We start from the raw sequence: 25638 nt of genomic DNA on the forward strand, positions 1-25638 counted from the left end.
TCCCAATGACCTCCTGCAGAGCCTTGACCCATAGGACTCTGGGATCTCCACAGCAAGCCTGCAGCTACCTGGGAAGCTGTTGTTTTGCTAGGGAGGGGAGAGCCCTAGATGCCTGATCCCCAGTCTTGCACCCAGCAGCACTGACAGTTGTGTCTAGTTCGGCACTCCACAGCCGAACAGTGTTGTGGATCGAACCTGCAGGAGCTGGACCATGGAGCTCATCAGCTGCTTCACCTGGTTACTGGGAGCCCAGCTTCCTTGCTTGATGTGTGCACCCCGCCCCATGCAGATCAAGACCAAGCTGAAGGCAGTAGAGGGGAGACCTGCAGGTCTATGAAGGGGTGGGTTTGGTGCACTTGTTGATTCAGGTGCGGCTTTCCCAGGTTAACATATTGAAAACCTTGCCCATATCTAGTTTTAAAATGCAAATTGCAGTGCTTTTGCAATGAAGTCTCAAGCTTCGCGATCACCTTCCTTGTATGGATGTGGACTTTGCCAATTCAAGCAGGTGTTTTCTGTTAGAAGCATTCATATTTAGGGGCTATTTGAACCACCTGAGAGGTGCCCTGTGTTTTGGTTGAGGTCAATAAAGGGGTATTCACACTTTATTAACACCTTTCAGTCTTAAATAGAATCTGTTTCTATGGATTAGTCCTGTCTTGTTGCAATCTTCATCAGGCGAAGTGGACTGAGGACAGGGATGATGTTCCAGTCTCTTGTTCTCCCAGAGCAGGTTGGACAGCAGGAAGCCCTGCAAAGGCTCCCAAATTCCTCTTTTAATATGAATTTCCTGTGGCTGAGCAGTGTGGTCGATGCAGTCTGGAGTCTTTCCAGCGAAGCAAATAACTTGGCCTCAAGTTAGGGCTTGTACCGTATCCCAATCCAAAGTGTATCTGCCTCCCTCAGAAACATCCTGCTGCTTAGGAACTGAATTGAAAGAAGGATTTTTTTTCTCTTCAGAGGATGTTTTGAAGTGAGAGTAAATCCTTGCTTGCTGGTATTAAGTGTGTTGGAAGACGGCACATGAGGCCCGAGGTCCTGCAGTGAATCTGAGTTCACAGCAACAGTTGTGTTTTATTTAGGCCATTCAAGCCCTGGATCAGTGCAAAGCAGGAAAAATTAAAGCTTCCCAGATGGGGGAAAAATAGCCTGGAACAACGGCAAATGGCATTCCCTGTCAGAAAGCCAGTAACTATTCCTTGATCCAGGACAGCCCGGTGATTGTCTCTGTATGAGTGCAGAAGCAGACCAGTGAACAGGAGCAGTGAGAGAGTATGGGCAGTGAGTGACAACATGTGTAGCTTCTTAAAATAAAAGCTTTGCCAGGTAATGTTGCTTTAGGTAGTATGTCATGCACACTATGTACCATAGATCACTGTTACCAACTTCCCAATTCTCCTTCAAACGGAGTCAGGTGGTTGGGTTCAAGACGAATCCTAATCTCACCCACTTCCCCCTCCCTGAGGAGCTGAGCAACAGTAACTCCTACAGCTCACATTGACTTGCGTGATTCGTCTTTGCTCCCTGGTTCTTTCCTCAGCAAAATAACTGAGGTCCCGCCAGCCCCTTCCTTACACAGGTATTGCCCTTATAATACGCCTTCTCCTTCTTAATGAGGGTTTGACCAAACTATTGGACACCTTGTTACTTTTAAAAAGTAATCCCTTACATGCCACTTAGAACTGTAATGAATTATTTGACTGATGTCACCTTGCATAAGGCAGCGTTCACCTCCACTTAGTTCTGTTTAGTCTGTAAACCTGCAGTGTCGATGAGGTTGGACATGGAGAATATGATTTTCCTCTCCTACAGTAAAGATTACTCACCATAATACACCACAGACCCTAACCAGCAAGCTCTAATACCATGCACAGGTGATCAGTTGAAGGTGGTTTGTTACATTAAGGGATTTGGAGATCATCCGGAACACCAATCTTCAGCTCTCAAGGACCAGCGTTTCCTAGAATGTATTGATTAATAATGTGATTGATTAAGAAACGGTCCTGGTTTTTAGAAACAAGCGACCTATAAGACTTGCTAGACTAGTGCCTAGATTGGTGGGATTGGAGACCCACCGCTGTGAAGGAGGAGATTTGAGCCCATAAAATATCTCTTTTTATATCTCGCTTTAGAAAAAAGCATCAACACAATCTGGTCCACTTCTGAGTCAGCCCTTTCTGTAGCATGCCTGCTCTAGTTTGAAATGTTAGTACCACACCAGAGGGAAGGAGAGAAAAGGGTCTAATAAAATAAAATGACAGGTCTTTGGCTGATGCACCAAAAAAGACTGCTGAACAGTGTGATACACAGATGTTTTTCTCTTCTGCATAAATGTCTACATGTTGCCCTGCCTCAAGCACAAGACACAACTACCACATACAGCCTTGTTTGCGAGCGCTCGGTGTTGTATCACGTGCAGATTACCTGTGAAATAAATCCAGCCTGTCCTTACTGATAACGGGGCCTAAACAAACAGATCTGAGAAACTGTGAAGTGCCGTGTTGCACAACAAAGAAATTCCAGTGTGTTTTCTTTCCAAGTCACTATTTTTGTCCTTGCAGTTGTCTTTCTGAGCGTCTGGTGTGAATCAGGAAAAGAGCCACAGAGGTGGACAGGAGAGAGCATAATAACAATCAGTTTCTAACACAAGGAAAAGAAGGGACTGTTGAGCAATGCTGTTTGTGCAGCTCGGTATAATCACTTCAAGATGGCTCCCCTTCTCCAACAGAGTCTGACAGGTCAGAGGCTGGAATCTGAGCAAGTCTTGGTCATATCTAAGGTGATAGACCTCTCAGAGCTGGCTCTTCCTGCGTCGGCACCTTTTAGAAGTATAACTGATGTTATTCCCTTGCTGTCTCTGGGTTGGTATTTCTGCTTTTACTTCTCTCCGACAGCAATCTTTCCCCTTGACAGCCAGTGACAGCTCATTTTCTCCAAAATACCGACATTACTCCTTCCTCCCTCGGGATTCACTGAAGTGTCTGCTGAAATCGTTAAGACATGCCACAGACTGAAAGTGAAATAAACCCGATACAAATCGGCGAATTGAATTTCTTCTAGCTGTCTTATGTTACTTTTTAATTATATTTTTGTACCTTCTTGTTTTCTCCTTGAGTGACACTTCTGTTTTTTTTTTTTTTACTTTTCATCTCTGTAGTGTTGTTTCGTTAGGTGCGAAATATCCTCACTATATTTAGCGATGTAGAAAGTGGATCTTTGGTTTATCACTGTCTACAATCTTCTCTCTTTCCAGACTGTGCCATAATACAGTGTAGCTTCCCCCAGCTAGAGCCCAAAGTCTGAGAAACACAAAAGGCCTGTATTGTGCCAACAGACCCCCTCAGCAAGTTGAAGGGGTCTCCCACTGAAGCAGACTATACAGGCATGGGCTATCCTGGTGCGGGGGGGGTGGTGATGTGTATGTGGGCATAGTAGGGATCTTCTGAGGCCCAGCACCAGAACAGCTGAGAGAAGCACAGGTCCTCTAGATGGGGCCATGATGCTTCCAGGTCTGAGCAGAGCTCATAGAATCTATACAGTGAGGATCACATGCCCCAGTGAAATGTCAATCATATATTAAATAGTGTATGTATAATAATATATACTATACACTTATATATCATATACAATAAGTGCATCCCACCTTGTGCCTGTTGCTTGCCAGGATAGGATAGGATCCGTCTCCCTCACAGTTTTAATGGATAAAGCAACTAAAACTGAGGCAAGTTTAGCAAGAAACCCTGAGTGTTACTTGCTCAGAGGTGGAAAACACAAATAGCACATGTACATATGTATTTTTCTTATTCCTACTTTTTTAACTAATCACCTTTTGGAATGAGAAGCCTGTGATTTCTATGGCTAATGATACCATTTCTCTACCATCAGAAGGGACGTTTTACATAAAAATGCAGTTGCTGGTACTGACTTGTCCAGAGCTGTTTGCTGATATACTGTACCAGTATATGTGTATGAGATTTGGAAGAGCTCTTCCCTTTATTAATCACGGACATTAATTCCGGGTATCTTATTGCTGACGTCAGTCGGGGGTACTGCTCTTTTTCTAAAAAACAACAAACAGTTGGGGCCAAGGGACACTCTTGATCCAATTGTTTAGCAAAGTCTAAGGTTGGTGTATTAGTGCTTCTCTGTTCCTTTGGGGCCAGTTCCCAAAAAAAGCTTACTTTTACTGTCTGAAAGCCAGACTCCGTTCAAGTTATCGAGCAGAAATGCTTTGCAAAGGAATCTTTTTGTGTTCGGCAGAGATCTAACGAAGCCTGGCAAAGAGATCCCAAGGAGTTACACAATAAAACGATGTTTTCGGGCTGCCAGTGGCGGATTAAGGTGATCAGAGGCCCCTAGGCTTCACGTTGTGTAGCCTCCCATCATATTACCAGAAAAGGGCGAGAGAAAATACTGTAATAATTCAGTGACGCGTTCGGAGCAAGTGCTGCTACCGCCGATTCAAACGGAATGTCAGCCGGCACTCGCAGGAACACACACGTACACAGGGAGCCCAAAGACACACACACACTACAATAGCCTGCAATGCAAGTACGGCAATGCAACCAATAAATCGGATTCACAGCCAACATGCGATCTGACAACACAAACCATGCGCACGCTTACTTTGAAAACAACAAGATCAGCACCGCAAAGAGACCGGCGAGCACCCTGCCTGAGCGCGTTATTTCAGGAACAGCGGGACACTGTCCACTGCAGTCACCAGGCTCAAATCGTGCAGTCAATACACTGCATCGACGAGTAGATATTTTCCTGTAGGGGCTTTCAAGGGATCAACCTCGCTGATAACTTCGAGGACACCAATGACGTTCCCGTTATCGGGGCGCTGCGTCCCCTTAAATGGTTCTGAGTCTATTAGACCATTATCAGCGCAGCGCGTAACGTCTGCAACCACAGCCTTTCTATGGCTCTCCGACGCTTCGTGTTCAACCAAGCGTGCTGCGGCATTTTCCCCAGGCACTAGAGCCTGCGGTCAGACCGGACTGATGATCACCCGCCCCCAAATAAGTTGGAAAAAGGGAAAACAGCAGCCATTCTCTTGACACACACTCGCCATTTCCGAGTTTTCTTTCGAAGAGGGTTCTAGACTAGAGAAATACCTCTTTTGCGGTTTGTGTCGTCTTTCCGATGCTGCAACATCCGCGTCGTGGTTTTGACACGATTTCGGGCCCAACTGAGCCCCGCATGCCCGCATCTGTTCGTCTGTTTTACCCCCAGCATGCTGGGTCCGAGCTGTAGGAAGCGGGAGCTGTTAAGCTCCGCGGCAGCAGGTGCAACAGCCATGGCGGCGGCTCACTGGCCTTGTGGAGATGGTGGCGTTTCGGATGGCTCTGCTCCGACTCGTGTTCCTGCAGCTCCGTTGTAACTCGTCCTCATGGGCGGCGTTGATGTAGACTGCGCCCAGGCTGGAGTCAGCTGCAGCTAACGTTTCAACCGCGGTTGTTGTAGCACTGCCTGCAACGTCCACCGTGAACACGGGACCGGGGTCCTGCTCAGCCGACTTGAAATAACCAGTCAATCGTTTTAAGCAGATCCCGCTCACACTGCTCTTTTTTTTTACTGCCGTGCTTTTCGTTTTTGCGCCCCACTATCATATTTTCTCTCGCACATTTCGAGGCTGGCTACCGTAAACTTGCACCAGAGATCACCCGATGAATCGGCCGAAATAAATTTGAACTGCGAGCCCATTGCATCTAACTAATCAGTGGTTCACATCTTATTCAACGTTTTTATGGGCCAATGGGGGCCCACAGGTCCGTTTAAAAAAATACTCTGGCCAATCAGGGGCCTATGCTAGCCTGTTGGTTAATCCACCCCAGCAGGTTGCATATGCATAAAAGCCATTGACTTGGCTATAGCCAAGAGCCAAGACAAGTGTCTTTCAAAATGAAATAGAGACTCCATATATATGACATATTCCATAGAACTTACCTCATGTAGTTATAGAGCCATTATTTTTGTGTATCTGATGGGGAACCAGCTAGATAGATAAGACTTTATTGATCCCGAAGGGACATTGAGGAAACCAGGGACGTATGTTACTATGAGGGGTCAGAGCAGCTGCCAATCGGCTCTCAGATCCTCCCAGGCCTAGGATGGACTTTGGAAGTGGCATACTTGCCCCTGGACCAAACCGTCAGAACCATTGTCCCAGTAAGGTGACTGGGATAAAGTCCTGTAGGAGGTCCTGTGCTTTGGAGGAGATGCCAAATCGAGGTTCTGACTTCTTGGACTGTAAAGATCCAAGGAGATGCCTTTATTGCTGGAGCTCATGTTTAATTTATGTGTCACTTTTTCCAAAAAAACAACAACAAAAGGTTTAGCTTGAATCCCACTTGTTTCCTAACGGCTGAGTTCAAGTCCATCTTGAGGCAGAAGCGAATGGAGTGGGATTCCCAGCACCCTCGGGTCGGAGCATGCTCAATAGTTTCATGTTCAGCTGCCTGCAGTACCTCTGCATGCAACTGCACCACATATTCTCAGGATTTCGTGGCAGCAAAGTAACCGATTTGCAGGGGGTTTGGGGGTTTTTCAGAAAGACTACAGGGCGGTACTGTCCTGGAAACTCAATTAAGAACTGCTGACTGAGAGGGAAATTCCTTAGGGCCATTACATAGTGAGAAGCAGTCTCCCTTGAGAAAGGGACCTGTTGACCTGTTACAATTGCATGTCTGTGAGTATTCACTTTTCTCTCTTATTCCACACTGTCTCTAACACTGGGGGCTCTAGTGTACTTCCATCTTGGTCAACCCCCGTGTTTCTTCACAATACAGCAGCTCTGAGCCTCCTTATCTTTAAGGATACTTTTGAAATGGCTTCAGGGAGTGCTGGCGGAAAGCAGAAACCAGGGAAAGATGTCGCATGGAAACAGATACAGGTTGCTTACACAGACAACAATGACAGATAAAAACAATTTACATTATGATGATGCTTTTGGGCCCAGCTCAGTCAAGGAGGCTGGTCTCTAGTGGCTTTCTGTCCTGTGGACACACAACAGGGAGAGAAGACAAATGCCAGAGGAATGGAGAGAGTAGCTACAAAATTAAGGTGAGGGCACGGACTGATGAAAACACTGGGATGAATATACAGTTCCTGAGAATGCATGGAGGAGTGAATGAACATAATTCTGACACCAGCGTTATCTCTGAAGGGAAGTACAAGACTGCACTCTTTCAGTGCCTCTGCTGCCTTTCTTCAGTGTGTCCACAACAACAATACTGAGAGCTGGAGTAGACTGGGCCAGATTTTCTTGTGGTTTGTTGTGCAACAAAGAAAGAGTGTCAGATCCTAGAGCCAGCGACCTGGAAACAACCTCATACTTCAAAAAGAAAAGCCCGTGATCTAAACATTATTTTAAACAGACGCCAGACCGCTTGCAGACATACCACCGAGGAAATTTGAGCCAAGACAAAATTCAAAAGGTCAGTTTTCTCTTAAGTTGGTTATGGTAAACCAGGGCTTTACAAATAGGCCAAACCTGTTAACAGAACAAGGTTAGATAAGTTCCAAGGAACAAGAAGAGTGAAGATATCCATACAGAGTTCAAGATGGACCCTACGGTTCAGGTGTGCTGTTAAGAATCGAGAGATTATGTAATTAACTGCATTTACCAAGGACAACCGGACCTGAGCCAGGGTTCAGGGAGTTTGAAGGTAGCTTATGTCCTATGCTTGCCTTGCCATAGTGCCCCCTGTGGTTTGCTGGGAATTTGCAGAGCTCTCTGTGAGAGACGCATAACTCAGCTTTCCTGTCGTTACTGTAGATTTGTATTGCGAATACGTGCTGGGAGATCTACCAGGTTTGGGGGAATGACTCTGTGGTCCTCTTTCTCCTGCTGTAGCGTGAAAAGTCATGTGACAGGGAAGCAGAAGAATTACCCATTCAAAAAACGATCAAGAAACAGGGATAAACATTGTGATTTTACTGTTGCCAGCTGGACGTATCCACACTGAACTTAAAATAACACAAAAGCTATGTCTGCAATGTGTCTTCCAAAGTTCAGAAAGAATGACGATGCATTAGAAAGAATTGTTTTCAGATTTTATTATCAAAAACAGATTTTTAAAAGGACGTCTTTCAAGCCAAAAGTGCATCAGAAATAGTGTCTAGTGTTGACGAAGGACAGACCTAAATGGAGTTTGTAACGAGGGGTGACAACAACCAAGTTCAATCAGACTCGGCTGTCTGTAATTATCAATCATTCCCGACGTCATTTCCTCTCCTAAAAGACTTTAAATACCTATGTGATCTCCTTCTCTCCCTCACATATCTCTTTTTGTCCCTCCTCCACCCCATCTCCCCCTCTCCAGCTGCCCCCCGGTCACTCCTCAGTCTGCAGGGGGGTCCCAGCCTCCTCGTCCTCTGGCCAGGAGGTCAGCCCTCAGCCAAGCGGGTCAGGCCAAAGTTTCACTGTACACTCCAGAATCCTTTCAGGACACCTTACTCTTGGGTGTTGTTATGCCTAGTGAACTACATGCTATGCTTTGTAGGGAGAGGGCTAGCTGAGTCCAGCAGCCAGCACTGTGGTGTACAGCTAAGATGGCACACAGGGTTGTGGGTGCAACACCTTGGAAATAATGCTGGTATTCTTACTGTTCGGAATTCTAAACGTTCTTGGGAGATGCCTCTGTCTGTGAGTCTTGTCTGGGATCTATGCATCCTGGATGTCCGATCAAGTGCATCCCAGATTTCTATCCCAGTTCACTTTAGGAACAGACTTTTCATTTCAATTTGTGTTTCTTTTTCCAGGAGTGAGCTATCTGAATGTTTTCTGTCATGAGGTCTTTTATACCACAGTAGGGCTTAGAACCCCCGAATCTTAGAAGAACCATCCTTACTTTTCAGGATATCCTCTTTGTTAAATCTCTGGGGTTGAGACGCTGCTCATTCTATAAGTGTGGAGTTCTTTCAAAGAGCGTGGAGCATGTCTGATTATGCCCAAAGCACAGATTGTGCCCACAGCAAAATTAGCAAGTGCTAAAGTGTTTATTTGTATTAATTCTTCCATGCATGGAAGCAAACATAGATGGCTTGCAAGAAAGATGAGCTGAATAAAATTATCTTTCCTGATGTTGTTTCTATACTCTGTAACACCAGACTCTGTAATCACCAGTTCCAAAAAGGTTCCTTAAGATCTGGATGCCCACAAAGCAGGCCTTTTGTCTCTGGGAGAACGATCAAAGATTGTGGAAGTAAAACTGAGGTATGGGACAGCAAGGATAATTGGGATAGCTGAGAAAAGTACTGGAAAAAGAACGAATTGTCCTGTTTGCTAGATTTCCATGCAGGGTGCACACCAGAACAGAACTTAGAGGAAAGGGCACCTTACAACACAGATGTAGCCCGACGTACTCCTCATTGCCTCAACGTGCTTTACGTACTGCAAATGAAAAGCACATGTTCCAGCATCAGAAACCCAAGAAAATGTATTTTTGTGAGGAAACTGTATTTTGAAAAGAGGAAACAAAGGTTACCAAAACAGCAACAAACTTGATCTTGAATACATTTCCTGTAAAAGAGCCCCCTTTTTTTCCCCAAAAAAACATTTTTGCTTTGAAACACGAGGCAAAGAAAAGCAATGCCAGACGCAAGATTTAGATTGGAGGTTTGCCTCAGGGATGAAACCACCAGAAAAACAGTGCACATCTCACACACACGGGGGAGGGGGGGATATCAAATTAACGTCACAAAAATAGTTTTGCTTTCAAACAAATAAAACTACTAATGCCTAACGCTGAGGCAGGGTGAGATCCCTGGAGAGTCGGCACGCAGTTGCTGAGTTTCTGTGGACATTGTGTTCTTGTTCGTCACAGACCGGCCTATTTTTAACAGCAGCCCTCGGTACAGGATGGGAAAAGTCAAGGGTTCTACTGTGGCCTCAGGCGCTCTGTGAACTGGAGCTCTCCTGGGGCTCCACAAGGGATGAGAATCCAAGCTCTCCAAGAAACTCGCTGGCAATTCAGCACAGTTTCTCAGTTCGGCCCAGATAATCAATGATCCTGCGTCAAAATAGCTGATCTCATTAGTAACAATACTCCTGTCTGTCCCACAAGTCCATTGACATACTATGGGTGCCTGGGCCTTCTTCTGCTACATTTCCAAACTCTGATGAGCCGTGTAGAACCCTAGAGCCTGTCCTTTTGTCAATCTGTTGCATTAAAAAAGGTAAAGTCTATATTACAGCAACAGCAGGGACTTGAGCCTGCAACATCTCAGTCATGGCCATAATTGGTAAAGGCTTTGGGACTTTTAAGGACTACGCAGTGTCAGGACCTCACTTTTACATCATTATCTGAAGGAAAGCGCCTTTTTTGGAGTATAGTGTCCCTATCACTTTACTGGGGCATTAGGACCCATACAGACCGCAGGGTGAGCACCCCCTACTGGTCCCACTAACACCTCTTCCAGCAGCAGCCTTAGTTTTTCCCAGGAGACTCCCATCCAGGTACTGACCAGGCTCACGCCTGCTGAGCTTCAGTGGGCTGCCAGCTGTGAGTTGCAGGGTGATCTGGTTGCTGGCAAATTAGCAGTCAGTGGCATCTTAAAAACCATTGTGTGTTGCTAAGGCAGAATCTATGTGTTGAGCGAATTTTGAGAGTTTCTTACAAAGCTTCAGATTACGGGTATCAGAATATGGGGTATGGGAGATTATTTTTTCTCTCAGGACAAAATAACGTCCTTCACTCATGGCTTTTTTACCTTTCCAAGAGCTTTTTAACACGTACGTATGGGTTGTTGTTGCACATGCCGTGTGACTCATCTTGGACGGCTTTTAGGACGTTTGTACAGCTCGTTTCTCATGTGTGAACAGCCTTGTTTGTTCTGGGGAGAGTAAAAATTAACAAGCGCGGAAGAAAACGTTTTGGCAGATGGGTCCATTGACAATTGAGTATGTTATTCTGGGAATTTGGAGGACAGAAAGGTCCCACAATGAAATACTGGCTTGTTCTTGATCTGGACCTCTGTGAGATGGTGCAGTCACAGAGCGCTACATCGTGGAGAAGAACCACACTGCAAGTCATTTCACATTACAGGCATCCAAGTCAGAGCACAGGTCTGTCACTAGAGGGCGGGCTTGCTTTAAAGTTAAATACTGATTTTGTAATTGCTTGAGGAAATTTGTATGCGAGGATGTGGAAAAAAAGATGTGGTTCTAGCTGTGTGAGTCATTGAGTGTCAAAGGAGCTACAGGTAAAGCTTCTCATTATAGCAGCGATTACATTTAAAAAAATGGTGCATAAATATATGTAGACCAGGACTGGCCAATCCTGACAAAGATGAATGGACTGAACACATCAACACCATCTTTCCATTTTCTAACCTCTTCCTCCAGTTCAGGGTCACAGGGGAGCCCGAGCCTATCCCAGCAAGCAACGGGCACAAGGCGGGGTTCACTCTGGATGGGATGCCAGACTATCACGGGGCACCCACAGACACAGACCTGCACGCACTCACACCAGGGCCAATTCTCCCAGAAGCCCATTAACCCACCAGTGTGTCTTTAAACTGAGGGAGGAGATCAGACCATCCAGAGGAAACCCACACGAACACAGGGAGAACATGCAAACTCCACACAGATAACAACCCAGGAATGCAGCAAGGCTAGCCACTGTGCCTCCTAGCTGCCCAGATCAAAACTAGCCCTGCATCTCCTCACGGTGTCTCAGCAATAATGAAAGAAATCACGTGTGTTCCCAGTAAGACACTGTTTTATTTTTGAAAGCTCATTCTCACAGCAGTCCAGGCCTCTAGCCCCAAATACTGAATATTATTTATAATCCTATCCCACCAAGGGGATGGACCCACTACAGCCTGAAGTTCTGTTTTCCGAAAACCTGCTGCCTCACGAAGAGCCTAGGTGGCTACAAGAATGCCACACAGAATCACAAGGCCCTGCTGTGATCTGGCTCCGGCTGGGAGACAAGCTGAATGGGCTGTTGAGTACCCAGCGCTGCGGTCTGAGACCGCAGGAGAGGAGGAAACTGGAGCAGGAGGGGCACTCTTGTTTGTGAGCAGGGCAGGAAAACCCTCAGCGACAATTAGACCATTTTTTCCAGGCTTGTACTGAATGAGCTCATCTGGCACAGAAGCTACAGGCTGCCAGTCTGCCCCAGGCCCTTCCCTCTAATCCTGCTCGCTGGCTCAGGGTTTGCTTTCTTACTGGCATTATGTGTCTTTAATATTTCAAACCTGGCCCCCCAAACCCAACAGCAGTCTTTTGAATATTTAACCCTCGATTTCTTGATATTGAAAACCAAAGAAACACAGGGACTCTTTTCGAGACGCACTTTGAAAGTAACACTTTATGACCCTGAAGAGTTAAAATCTTGGTTTTACATCTCACCCCAGAGGATAGCACCTTTTTTGACAGTATAGTATCCCCGTCACAATACTGGGGCATGAGGACCCATGCAGACCACAGGGTGAGCGCCCCCTACTGGCCCCACTAACACCTCTCCCAGCAACAACCTTAGTCTTTCCCAGGAGGTCTCCCATCCAGGTACTGACCAGTTCAGTGAGTGCTGTGAGTTGCAGGGTGATATAGCTGCTGGCACAGATCAGCCATTGAGAGGCACAACAGCTGTTATCATCATCCAAGAGGGATGCTGGCTTCATCAATAAAGCCAACAATACACACATTTTGACAGCGATTGCTTTTCTACATGGGATTATGAAAAATAATGATATACCCACTATCGTAATCAGTCTGATGTTTTAATTGTCCTGCCTGTTTACAGTGACTTGAATGGAAACAGTGGTGTTATTCTGATATTAGTATTGGCTTTTCTCCTGGACCTCGTTGTGTAAATCTGGCACTGTGAAAAGCGTGCAGAACAGACATTCTTTGCCTTATTTGAAAAGAGAATTCCTGCCCTTATTTACTGTTTTTATTTCTGTCTATTACATTGTGGCGCCCGAGAACCCAGTAAGTTCTGTGTAAAACACAGATGGGGTAGAGTGATAAAACTAAGAGCCATTGGATTATTAGAAACAAGTATTCACAACATCACCATGTACAGAAACTGCACAAAGCACTGTTATACAAAAAACTAACTCTGCATTTTAGGTTTAAAGGAATTGGCCTGAGTGCAGTTGCAGGTGTAATTACTGAAATTCAATGTCAAACAGTACTTATCAGCCACTGATGACCCTTTGAGCCCTCACTCAGACTAGATAAGAGGTAGAGGAGATGCTTCAGTTCCAGACACATGGTGCTAGTACTGTTTGGAATCTTTAGTCCCAGAGCTGTAAACTAGGGCAGTAAAGATCTAAAGTTACAATGCTTCTGGGTTTCCCCAAATTCTCCACTAATTAAATGATCAATTAGTGGAACCCAAGTCCTGTCTTGTCCAGATCATTGTCAGGTGATGGACTAAAGGGACATGTATTTTGAAAGCCCCAGTGGCCTAGATGCTGGCCCAGGCTCTTACATTCTGGGCTGTAAACACTGCTTTGTTGGAGGCAGTTATTGAACTTCACGTCTCCTGTTTTGTTAAAGAATTACTTACCCTCTGTTGTTTATGTTTTTCAATACATTTGGATGTCTTCCAAAGCAAACGGTTTCAGGACTCCCGACTCATTTCCACAAAGGAAAGTATTCGGCAGGCCGCTGCACTGACCAGGACAGGAATTCCTGTTTTGTTTAGTTTCGGCCTGATGTATTTTGCTGTGGTGGTGATGTGAGTTGGGGTGACCTGTGGGGGCCCAGCCCTTTGAGGAAAGCCCATGGAGCAGACAGAATGAGCTCATCGTTGTCAAGGCCTCAGGTACCTGCAGGAAACACACCCTTCCGCAGGTTTGAGCTGTCTGGATATCACTCACTCTGGCAGCATTCCTCCAAAAAAACAATTCATGATTAATTTAATGCTGAAAACAGGAATCGCCAATATTTCCTACCTTTTCTCACAATATGAAATGAGCCAGAAACCAAAACCAAAATAAAGAAAAGTCTATACTAATCACTATAGGTCTGTAGTAATAGGTGAGAATGACTGTATCAGACACTCACAATAAGTGTTATCTCCTTCTATTGAGGTCCAATTAGTTACATTTCAGGCTACACACCTGAATAAAGGCAATTCTCAACTCAGTAGACAGTTGATTTCAATTACAAACCCCATCTAACTTTTGAAGAGAGGAGAGCAAATTTAGAAGTATGCCCCAGCCTGAAAACTGACATCACTGAAGACCCCAGCAGAAGCCAAAAAATTAGTAGCGGTCAAAGACATTTAAAGAAAGTGGATTTTGGTGCACAACGACAATCTAAACATTGGAGTGCAAAAAGGGGAGGATTCACTCAAGGCGATGGTGTCGTGCGCATCTCACCCCTCCTCACAAATGCAAGCAACGGGTCTCCTCCAACAAGTCCCCTCCACACTGCTTGTGCTGTTGAGTAGAGGGTGTCCAAGGCTGTACCAATAACATTAGAGCCCGTGTGTTTTCTCAGATAACGCAACCAGGAAGCTCCGAGAGAAACAAAGGCTTGTCACGCTAGTCGGCTGCTCCAGTGTCCCACTGTCGAGCTCCGGCACCTGGAGAATTCCAAGCCGATCGGTGCTCCGACAGCAGCACGCCCACGTTCCTGTACTGCTCTCTGATCGCTCGCCCCGGGCAATGGGGCTCCCTGCCCGCAAGCGGCCTGTTAGTTAGTACATCGGCCTGTTTGACGTACAGGAGGGCTATCCGTCCAGGAATGGCACATATTCGGCACTTTGCACCATGTGTTGCTGTCTACAATGCCTACGTCAGTGTCCTGTCTGTATTTGCACCGTGGACCAGCAGGAACGATATTTAATTCCACTGTATACTTGTAAATGGCTGGAATGACAAATAAACGTGAACTTGAACATTACATAGTGTCTACATTATTGGGTGTCAACATTATTACCATCTTGTTTGCTCAGGTGGATCGATTCCTTGCAGTAGTTCATCCTTATACTTACAATCGTTGTATGACTAGGACTGTAGTTAGAGACGTTTGTGCTTTCTGTTGGTTTTACAACTATTTTTTCTTAACGATTCAGAACCTCGTTACTGTCGATGTAGCTGCAAAAATGAACGCATGTGGCATTTTGTCACTCCAGGCAATAATTGTGAGAGGGCCGATGAACGTGAAACTGTACTAATCGCTAAATACCAGATGGCTCATCGTTATCTTCCATCACAAAGCACTAATCAGTGGCATGGTTGCGAGATTTCACTTGGGTAGTTGCAACAGCTCTGTTTCAACCAAAATATCACCGCCCCCCGCAGAATTTCAGACAACCCCCTACAGATTTTTCCCCTGGCGCCGGCCCTGTTCAAGGGCCTGGGAACAGAACAATTAACATGCTGGATGAAGTTCCTGGTAAGCTGGGGAATAAAAATAATTAGATCGCTATCCAAGGTGTGCAGGCTGCTCTAGTGTGGTAGTAGCACAACTAGTCTCACACAAGCATATTTATAAACACGTCAGCCACCTCAACAGATTAAAGGTTCTGTGTTCTTGTATATTATTGTTCTCTCAAGTGGGTACAGACCTGCTTTGCCAATGTGGGTGGGCACTTAAATGAGTAATAACCAAGCTGATTATGTCTGGTTAAGTGAGGTGTTTCAACTCACAACGCAGTTTAACCCCAAGAAAAACGAAGGGCAGCTTAATTTCTTTTCCCCAGCTGCTTCCTCTTTAATCATGTTAATATACACAATCACATCACAATGTACAATTACGGAAACAAATCTCACATCAGAGTCCACATAGCTCCCACAATGTTCGGCTAAAACAAAGAGACCCACTGTACACTGTAAACACACGCAAAGACGTCCGCGCACTGTAAACACAATCACTTGCACAGGATTATCCAAGAGCACAGGGGCTGCACTACACAGAGCCAGACCCAGGACCAGGCAGGCTCCCCCGATACAATTCTCGGCAGAGATTGGTTGATTGATATGCTTCATTTCTATTCAGCTCGTCCCCCCCACCACCGTAACCCATGACCAAGAAAACAGGAGGTGTCGGTTGAACTGCATTATTTCCAGAAGAATGCCACTGGGGCAGGCCTAACCTGTGGGCCAATTCAGTTTCAAACGCAACCTTTCAGGAAAAAAAAAACAGTAGCTCAGATTACAACTCCGTGCAGTCTGCTGCACGGCTGTTACCCTCCCGTGTCAACATGAGCTTGTTTTCAACAGCGTTCAGCACCTTTTGTCCCTGTAAGTCTCCAAAACTGCCTTGTTGGTGGTGGTGACCCTCTATGCTGACGGAGAATGGTCTTAGGCCACTGGTTCCCAGTCTTGGTCCTGGTGCCCCACACACCTGCTGGTTTTCTTCCAGCCCACCTTCATTAGATACCTGAAGCCTCACGTGACCTACGAAGACGCTTAAAAGAACTGTTTGTGTTTTTGTTTCTAGTCACAGGTTTGGGATTTTATGTCCAGCATAGTTAAGAGCTGGGAATGAGCAGTTCAAATTCATCTTATTATTTAGTCAACTGAAGTGAAAGGTGTGATGGTATCACTGAGGGCTGAGCTGCTACAGAAAACAGCAGGTGTGTGAGAGCCACTGGTCTAGGCACTGAGATGTCAGTCTTACCGATATGATAATTACCTCCTTATTTAATTAATAAGCATCGGAAAATGAGAAACTATGGGAGTTCCACGGCCTAATTCACTTAGCAAAGCAGGGCTTGATAAGTATTGTTGAAAAGGGCAGCCAAGTCAAGCTCCTGCCTGCAAAACTGAAGGTGACCATGACATTAAACCAGAGTTTAGGGCTGTATTTAGACACGTTTACCTTCTAAAGTTGATTTTCACAGCCAATTTTAAAAACAGACTACTACTGATATACTAATATATTGTTTTTTTTTTCTCTAAAAGTTGGCAGCCTGTTTCCCACAATGCCACAATGTGGCAGCCTGCAGACTGCGTGAACTGAACTTGGCACTGGATCATATTGTTATAGGCATGTTGGAGGGAGGGGTCGTCTCCATTTTCTTTCAAAGTACCCTTAATAAGACCGCTTGATGGCTTTTCCAAAAATTCATTTCTCGCTTAACAGCAAACACTAGAAACTATACATTTTTCTACAATCGCCTTTTACAATCCAGTTCATCTGAAATGGCCTTTTCAGTTACTTCTCTTTAAGCCAATAATCCAGTTCTAAATGAGTACCAGTGTGCATGTTAACCCAATTCACTTACGCTATTAAACATCGCTAAGCCAGTAGGACCAGCCCCGGTCAGAAACACATGGACCTCTCGGAGGAGGGACGATATAAAACACGTGGACAGGCTCTCAGATGTAATGCTGTCCAGAGCACATGAAGGAAACGGTTCACTGCGTGTCTCTCTACAGAGGTGCACAGAAGTAGGTATTCTCTTTCAACCACTGAAATTTGAGATTTGGAACGCAGCTGCCTGAAGATTTGATTAAAACTCCAGCCCCAGTGTCCATTCTGGGCATGGAAGAGAAGCACTTGATCTGGACCACATTAACCAGTAGGCTGTGAGGAACAGTGCCAATTTAGTAAAGCTGGTGTCTTCTGTGGGAAATTAATACAATTAATATGGAATATTTCCTCCTAAAAAGATATAGAGGCAAATCAGTGTGCCCTGGGGTTTAAATACGCCCATCGTACTACGTACAAGTATAATACACTTTGGAATCCATTTTCCTTTAGTTGAATTTCATAAACAGCAGGAGTAAGCATTTTGTTGCCATGGAAATTTAATGTGTGCAGAATTCTAAGTCTGTTTTTTATCTGTTTTGACATTCGTTAAAAGGTTCCCACAGTCAACACTGAGCTCAATTCATGAAAAATGCTTCATTTTGTAATTCTAGTCAAATGTCCGTAAAGAGTCTGATCTGTGCAGCAACAATTCATGAGTTTAGCCCCTTTTATTTGTTTATACAGTAGCTGGACAGAAATTTCAGTCCCATATGTGGCAACTAGATCTTTAGAGGCCTTGGAAACACCTACATTAATTTGCTTTTTTACCCCGTAAATAAAACACAGCCCGAAGCGCTGTTCCTTCATTGTGTTCAGATCGTGTTCGTGCTGCAATGCAACTCGATATAAAGAACGCTCATCCCATGAAGAAGCCCTGCACACCCTTTTCTGTTCCTGTACATGACTACTAGTGTTACAAGAGAAGGACTCAATAAGTTACTCGGATAAAAAAAACAAAAACAAAGCAAAACAAGGTCACGACACATTCGGCTGTCTGCGGTTCAGCGCACGGGCAGGCGATGGCGTTTCTGTCGTACGGCACAGCGACACGGGATTTCGGACAAAGCAGCAACTACCAGAAGGCTCACGAGCAAGACACAGCAGCGGAGAGGGTCGGGGGGGGCCGTCTAGTCGTCGAACCTTCCCTCCAGGATGCTGTCGAAGGAGAACGGAACGAACTTGAAGCCTAGGCCCGTGTAGAACTTGTTCTGGAACTCCACCCTGGGGAAAGAGACAAGAGACGGGCATATTTTAGTCCCAGAACTGGAAGTCTTTTTTCGGCCTATTTCTGTGGTTTTTGAAAAGGGAATAATGACTATAATAATTGCACTTTCTATTAATAATGGTTGTTTTACCATATATGCAAAGGATATTTCTAAAGCCTTTATAAAGAGCTTTAAAACACACAAAGGGTCCCTCTCTATTAACTTGAATGCTACTGCTACTGGTACGAGTAGTCACCTACAGAGCAGTTTGCAGACAGGAGGAGACTCAAGCCCTACCCGAGAGACACTTTGTCCCAAAAGCTCAGCTCAGATGAAGAGAGGGTTTGCTTTGCTACTGTAACTACACTAAGCTGCGGATTAGATTGACTGCACGGAATACAGCTAGGGTTCAACACAGCTACCTTTTCAGACCTTCCCGTGGGATCTCTGCTTCATGGTAGAATTTCTTCATATTGCACAGTTTGTGCCATCATTATTCAGGCACTGATGTGGAATTTCCAGTATGGAAGAAGGGTTGTTGCCTACTAGACTACCGACATCACGAGGCAATGATTGGATTTTAAGCAAATGATGGAGAGATTACCCATTACACCAGTACACATACAGTGCAGGTTGCAAGCTGCAGGGCCCAGTCTTGTGTTTATAAATTAAAATCCATTTTATAGCCCACATGAAGATGCAGAACTTGTGTTTTCTCATTCTGCCAATAAGACATAAGCAGAAGTGCTGGCAGATTAAACACCTAAGGGCTAATTTTTAAAGCAGTCTTGTTAGGAAAATCACTTGTGCTATTTTTCCAAAGTTTATTTCAAGTATTTTTCCTCAACATAAACCAGACATGCACAGCATGCAAGCCAACACCAGCTGCAAGATCGTGTTATTGAATCCCATGTTCAGGGCTGGAATTCCTGTTAAGAGTTCCAAGACATGACCATCAGGTATACATGACTTAAAACAATAATCGCCTTACTTTGAGTTAATAAGCATATTCACCATATTAAAAGGCCACTTCACATGAGAAGAGTGTACATTTTGTATTTTCATTGAATGCAATAAGAAGTTCAGTGAGAAACCAGCCTTGAGTTTAATTAAAAAACTTTCAAAATCTAACTTCATCCACACGAGTAAACACTACTTTTCATCAGTATTTCTTAGGAACTGTAGATCTGATAAAGGAACTTATCAAGTAGTCTTTCTTTGTCCTTAAACAAGCATCTACACTTCTGGGCAGCCTCTGTTGTAGTGTGGCAAGTTGCTATATCATCTTTATGGAGTTTATAGTTACTTACAGTAACTCTCATTATTGTAAAGACTATTCTATTGAAAACTACTGCCCCCCACTGAAAGCTGGATTATTCCATATCCTGAAACTGTACACACCCAATTACTTCTTAACCTCAGCATCCAATACACTTATTCTGAACAAGCAGCAACTGTTTATTGATTTTGTTCACTACTACCTTTCATTCTTGTTCCTGCACAAATGTGTTCAATTTGCCAAAACTCAGTCTATATAATCACTAAATATAGAGTAATAAGTAATAATTCTGTCTCCACTAAAAAACAACTGCAGTGTTCCACAGACAAAAAAGCAACACATATGAACTGCTCTGTCCAGGATAAACTGAAATACAAGTGGAAATATTCAGCAGATAAACTGGCTGACAAAGACATCTTCATCATAATGAGGTATCAGTGGGGTTAAGATCTAGCTGTGGAATCTACTCTTCAGCTAAAATGGATGTGAGGGAGAAGGAGAGTGTGGATTCCTGCCAGCTGCCAGTGTCTTGGTGCTGCAGAACCAAATAAGGAATGAAAAGCAAATGATTCAGAATGAAAACAAGCCCTCTGCTCTTTTACACGGGTTGAGAACAATTTTCCATTCCAGCTGCCTTTCTCTGTAAAAAACACACCAGAAGCCCCATTTTTATGGCAAGGGAGGCCAAGCGCCCAAAACAGCCGTTTCAATGATCATTGGTTTGCTGGTCAATCTTAAGTACAAACTGCCCTGATCACCAGAGCTGTTCGCCTGGAAACAGCCATTATAAACTGGCAATTGCTGGCTCACATCCCGGCTCCATGCCCCACTGTGATCGCGAGTAGGATGTGATCTATGCTTAGCGCGGTGTTGAGAGCACAGCACATCTTTCCCTCGAGATTTTACCAAATTCTCTTGAATGTGACAAGGAGATGATGAAGGCTTTTTTGAAATGGGACTGAAAACAATTCTGGAAATCTTCGATTAAAATCCTGTGGCATTCTTAGTATACTTGCCCCACACACCACTCGTCCACCCTGAACCGCCCCTCCCTGCTACTCCCACTGGCCCCAGTGGGTGCTGCTCTGCCCAATCTGGAGATTTTCACTGTGAGCTTCTCAGTCACCTTCCCCAGGGCTGCTGGGGTTCGAGGGCTCGAGGCCTGGCAAGGTGTCGACTGTTTGCTGTGTAGCAGCGACACCTGCTGGTCGCAATGCGCCTCTGATTTTGCACACTCAGCTTTTTAGTGGATTGAGCACAGCAAGGATCAAGTGTACAACAAGGTGCTGTTGACTGACATTACAATCCAACAAAAAGCCCGACAAGACTCAACTGTGCTGGAGTAACAATTCTCACTTCATTTTCCTTGTACAGCCACCTGCCCTTACTTTAACAAGGAACCAGTTATCGGTGCAACTATAATAATAATATCCTTACACGTATATAGAGCTATTCTGGACATTCAACTCAAAGTGCTTTACAGGTCATGGGGACTCCCCTCCACCACCAATGTGCAGCCCCACCTGGATGATGCGACAGCAGCCATAGTGCACCAGTACACACCAGCTCTCAGGAGGAGAACAGAGTGATGAAGCCAGTTTAGAGGAGGAAGCCATGATTGATAAGGGCCAGGGGTATATATGGCCAGGATACCAGGGTTAACACCCCTATTCTTTTTGAGAAATGCCCAGGGATTTTTAAGGACCAAAGAGAGTCATGTCCTTGGTCTAACATCTCATTTGAAGTATGATGCCTTTTTTACAGTACAGTTTTCCCATCACTATACTGGAGCATTAGGATCCACACAGACCGTGGGGTGAACGCCCCCACTGGTCCCACTAACACCCTTTCCAGCAGCAACCTTAGCTATCCCAGGAGGTCTCCCATCCAGGTACTGGCCAGGCCCCCGCCTGCTGAGCTCCAGTGGGCTGCCAGCTGTGAGCTGCAGGGTGATACAGCAGCTGGTCTAGAAAGACTAAAGAGAAAGAAAAGAGCCTTTACTCCAGTAGACCAGGAGTCCTGCCCTAGACACCATGGAAACCCGAAGAAAACCCAGCGCCTCGCCTCCTGATTGTCATGTGAGAGTGTGCGCTGGCTGTGTAGCTGCTGGATTCAGAACTGAACCAGAGGATCGCGCTATTTTTAACCCTGTATCTCTGGCACTTCATCATAAACTATCTACTCACTGACCTTTCACACAGAAGTGTTTCGAATTCCTCAGCCCGCCTGGAGGAATGGTATTTTAGGAGATCAGTGTGCCGCGCCCTGCAAGACCTTTTAATTTTCACCAGCCAAAAAGTAAAAGTAAAAGGTAAAGGGAGCTTAAAACGCAGACAAGAAAATGTGTGAACACTGAATCCAAGGCCTCTACCAGCTGTGTGACCAGCTGCTCCATACAGGCAGGCTTGGCCTTTTTTTTAAACTTGGACATCTAAGGAAACATCCGGCTGATGAGCCTCAGATGGAGAAAATCCCACAAGTGCTGTTCGTTTAGTGGGGCACCTGGGCTGAAGCACGTCAGCCGTACCTCTGATATTCGTCTAAAAAGCTGGCATCCGGCTGAACCAAGCAGACCTGCTCTCAGTACGTGCTCTCTGTCCCAGAATTTACCCACACTCAGACAGAACCAGAGGCCTGTCTGTCACTCCTGCTGTATGAGCCGAGAAAAAGGAATCTGACACCTTTGTGCAAAAGCTAACTACCACTGGAGGCCTCAGGAGGTATATACACATACAGTAGTTATAACTTGGAGCACTTCCTGTAATGTGTATTTATACTCAAAGGACCCCCAAACTCTGATTTCAGAAAATGGCTGTGCACTATACCAGTTTTCCATAGCACACGCCTACTCAAGATTCTGTTAAGGACCATGCGGAAATGAAAGATTTATTTCCCTTATAAAAAGCTAGGTCTGTGGGATAACCGACCGCATTCAGGATCAAACACCGTCCAGGAGAATCCCCACATTAACAGGTGGTGCTGGAATTTTACCAACATCTTTGAAATTCAGGCCCAGTGCAACCTCCTGTTCTCAGAAGCTTGTGACTGAGGAGTAACGACCTTCTCTCCACCAGCCTTGGGAAAAACAGAGAGTCTGGTATGCTTGACTCTTGTAGAGGATGTGCCACTATGTTAATTACTTGCGTATTAGGCCTAACCAACTTCAAACATTTGAATTGGGTTTAAGAGGAGTAAGAATTGGTTTATATTGGTCTAAACTGATTTCGGCGCAACACATTAAAAAGAACACATTTGTGTTTGAGAGCTTTTTGAACTCATAAAATGGTCGCTGGTAAACCGTGCCTAGAAAACGTGAACGATTACGTTTAACATAAAATCCTGTCCGACGATCCTTTTCCTCCCTCAAAACCTTGTTGTTTTATCCTTGGATAAATTTAGTGGCCCAGTCAAACAGCCTCAAACACAGATTCCTAGCACAGACAGTTCGTACAGGGACAAATACAATCAGTCAGAACAAAATAATGTATTTGGACCTTTGACAAAGAAAAGTCTGGACTAAACAATTTATCATGTACAGTGTGAAATAAAAACTCCTGGCCGGATAATTACTGTATGGGGTGGGTGTTTCTGAGCTTACTACTGGTCCTGTGTCGAAAGTGATGTACAAATGTGGACCATTTCTTGTTAGTTTTTATTGGGCCCTTAGATTCTGATGTCTGTCCAATCCCTGACCTGCTATTTCAGTCCTTTTAAAAAAAAAAAAAAAGTACATGATGCTGTATTTCAGCCAGCATTTGGTCCTTTAAAATAACTTGAATTTATTGAAACAGTGTCATCCTGAGCGAATGTAGCAGTATGGGAGCATGATATTTGCCACTGCGTTTCAAGACTTATGCTAAGAGTGAGGTTTTCCAAGGAAACTAGTTGGGCCTCATTTCAGACCCCCTAATGCAAAGCTGCATTAGAACAATTAGAGGCACAAAGGAGAACAGCCTAATCTCCACACTCCTGGTGCCGTGCAAATATTCCAGGCGCTGTGCCAGGAAAAACAGCAACCACAACCAGCCGTACCAGGAGCCCCCGCTGAAAACCTCTCCTCTCTTCTCTCAGGACTGCGACGACACGCCCTGGATTCCCCAGCTGAGGGCAAAGTCAAGCTGGGCCCCCAAACCCCAGTCACCACCCTATACCTCAAATCTGGTTTCCAGTACCACAGCTTGGCCTATAGAGGGAGCCAGAGAGCTGCAACTCCCCTGTCCACAGCCTTGCTGCAGCTCCACACTGCCACACCTATCAGAACGCATTCCTGAAGGTTTAAAATGCTAAAATACATATCACAAGGCTACTACTATCAATACTACTGTAGTTTTTCCCCACTTTCTTTTCCTTCTTCTTTGGTGGTCACACGAATTTCAAAACAGGGGTTTACATTTTACCCTGTTAACATAATTATGACGAATCTTCTAATGTCACGTTGGAGTGGAGTTTACTTAAACTGTGTATATGCTTAATGCAGTGCTGAATTGAACAATGCCTAAAACATTTGAAATTGATAGTACTTCCAACCACCTAAGGTATATTTTCATATCGTCTTCTAATCATTAGGAAACAATGTGAGAAAAGTTAAAATTTACTAGATTTACTAGAAGTACATGCAGGAAACGATTTTGATGGGTTTTAAATGAATTAACCCATGTTCTGTGCTGTTAAGCTGATTTTAGGATGCTGTTCTCTTAAAAGAAACTGTCGTCACACAGCTAGTTCCTTCCAACAGGATCTGAAACACTTCAAGGCAAACTTCAGCTGAGTTTAAGCTTCCCCTGGTTCGTGTTATAATCTTTCTTACTCATTCCGGCTATAGACAGCACACTGTTGAGCTTACACCTAATTCTGAGCAATGATTTGAGAACCGTGAAAGACACTACACATATGAAAGAGTTCTGCTACCTCTTTCTACTGCCAACTTTGCTTTGGAAAGGAAGCAATTGCTTCAGTCTCTGTGTTCATCACAGCTGGATTCAGGGCACACTTTATCAAAAGGAAGATTATCATCTTCTTGGCTAAAACACAAAGTGATACTTTTTTTGCTCAGGGTTGTTTCCAGGAGTAAAAAAAAATCTACCTTCTCTGTCCCACACACAACCAATATGGGGGTGCATAAAAAGTTCGGTCATTTAAAAAAAATCTACTATAGGGCAATGAAATTGGTCTGCACACAGATGTAATGAGGGCAGTACACACCAGAGAGCGCACGCTACATGGGGGTGAACACCATTTGTGTCCACGATGGAGAATAACACCGTAGCTGACGGCACAAACAGTTTCAGCACTCAAGAGGGCAAAAGGATTTCAGAAGGAATTTCACATCTGTGAAGATACCAGGCGCTGTCCAGCACGCAACCAACTTGAGAGCGGCCCCAGAGTTGTTTAAATAGATAATGGGGGATGCTGGCAGTTATAATCTGAATGTTGCGTTTTGAAGAGAATTTACTCCTGGGAAAGCTGAGGTTGCTGCTGGATGAAGCGTTAGAGGGACCAGTAGGAGGCGCTCACCGGGGACACTATAGTACAAAAAGGCCCTGTCCTTCAGAGATGTAAAACCCAAGGTCCTGACTCTCTGTGGTCATTACAAAATCCCAGGGTGTTTCTCGAAAAGAGTAGAGGTGTAAATTTGGCGTCCTGGCCAAATTTCCCATTGGCCTTTATCAATCATGGCCTCTTAATTATCCCCATAGCATCATCCAGGCGGGGCTGCACACTGGTGGTGGTGGAGGGGCATCCCCATTACCTGTACAGCGCTTTAAGTAGAGTGTCCAGAAAAGTGCTATATATGTGTAAGGAATTAATATTACCATTATAAAAGAATCAAGACTATTTTGCTTTATATACAGTTTTAATTCCAGAGCTTGGCTGCTGAGGTTTAATGAATAAGCCCCTTTGTGTAGCAGCACTGTTAGGTACCT

At 44.8% G+C, this 25638-nt stretch overlaps 1 protein-coding gene across 5 annotated transcripts in view; it reads right to left on the reverse strand.

Moving 5' to 3' along the window:
* Positions 1-15660: 15660 nt before the first annotated feature.
* atp6v0a1a (ATPase H+ transporting V0 subunit a1a) overlaps positions 15661-25638 on the reverse strand; it is a 42045-nt gene continuing 32067 nt past the window's right edge. For all 5 annotated transcript variants that reach the window (XM_069185853.1, XM_069185852.1, XM_069185851.1 and 2 more), the window contains one exon: positions 15661-18451. In XM_069185853.1, the coding sequence (XP_069041954.1) occupies positions 18358-18451 (94 nt within the window). In that variant the 3' untranslated portion in view covers positions 15661-18357. The remainder of the gene's footprint in view (positions 18452-25638) is intronic.

Source organism: Lepisosteus oculatus, chromosome 28 (genome assembly GCF_040954835.1).
Source record: "Lepisosteus oculatus isolate fLepOcu1 chromosome 28, fLepOcu1.hap2, whole genome shotgun sequence".
In the NCBI taxonomy this organism is placed as follows: Eukaryota; Metazoa; Chordata; class Actinopteri; order Semionotiformes; family Lepisosteidae; genus Lepisosteus; species Lepisosteus oculatus.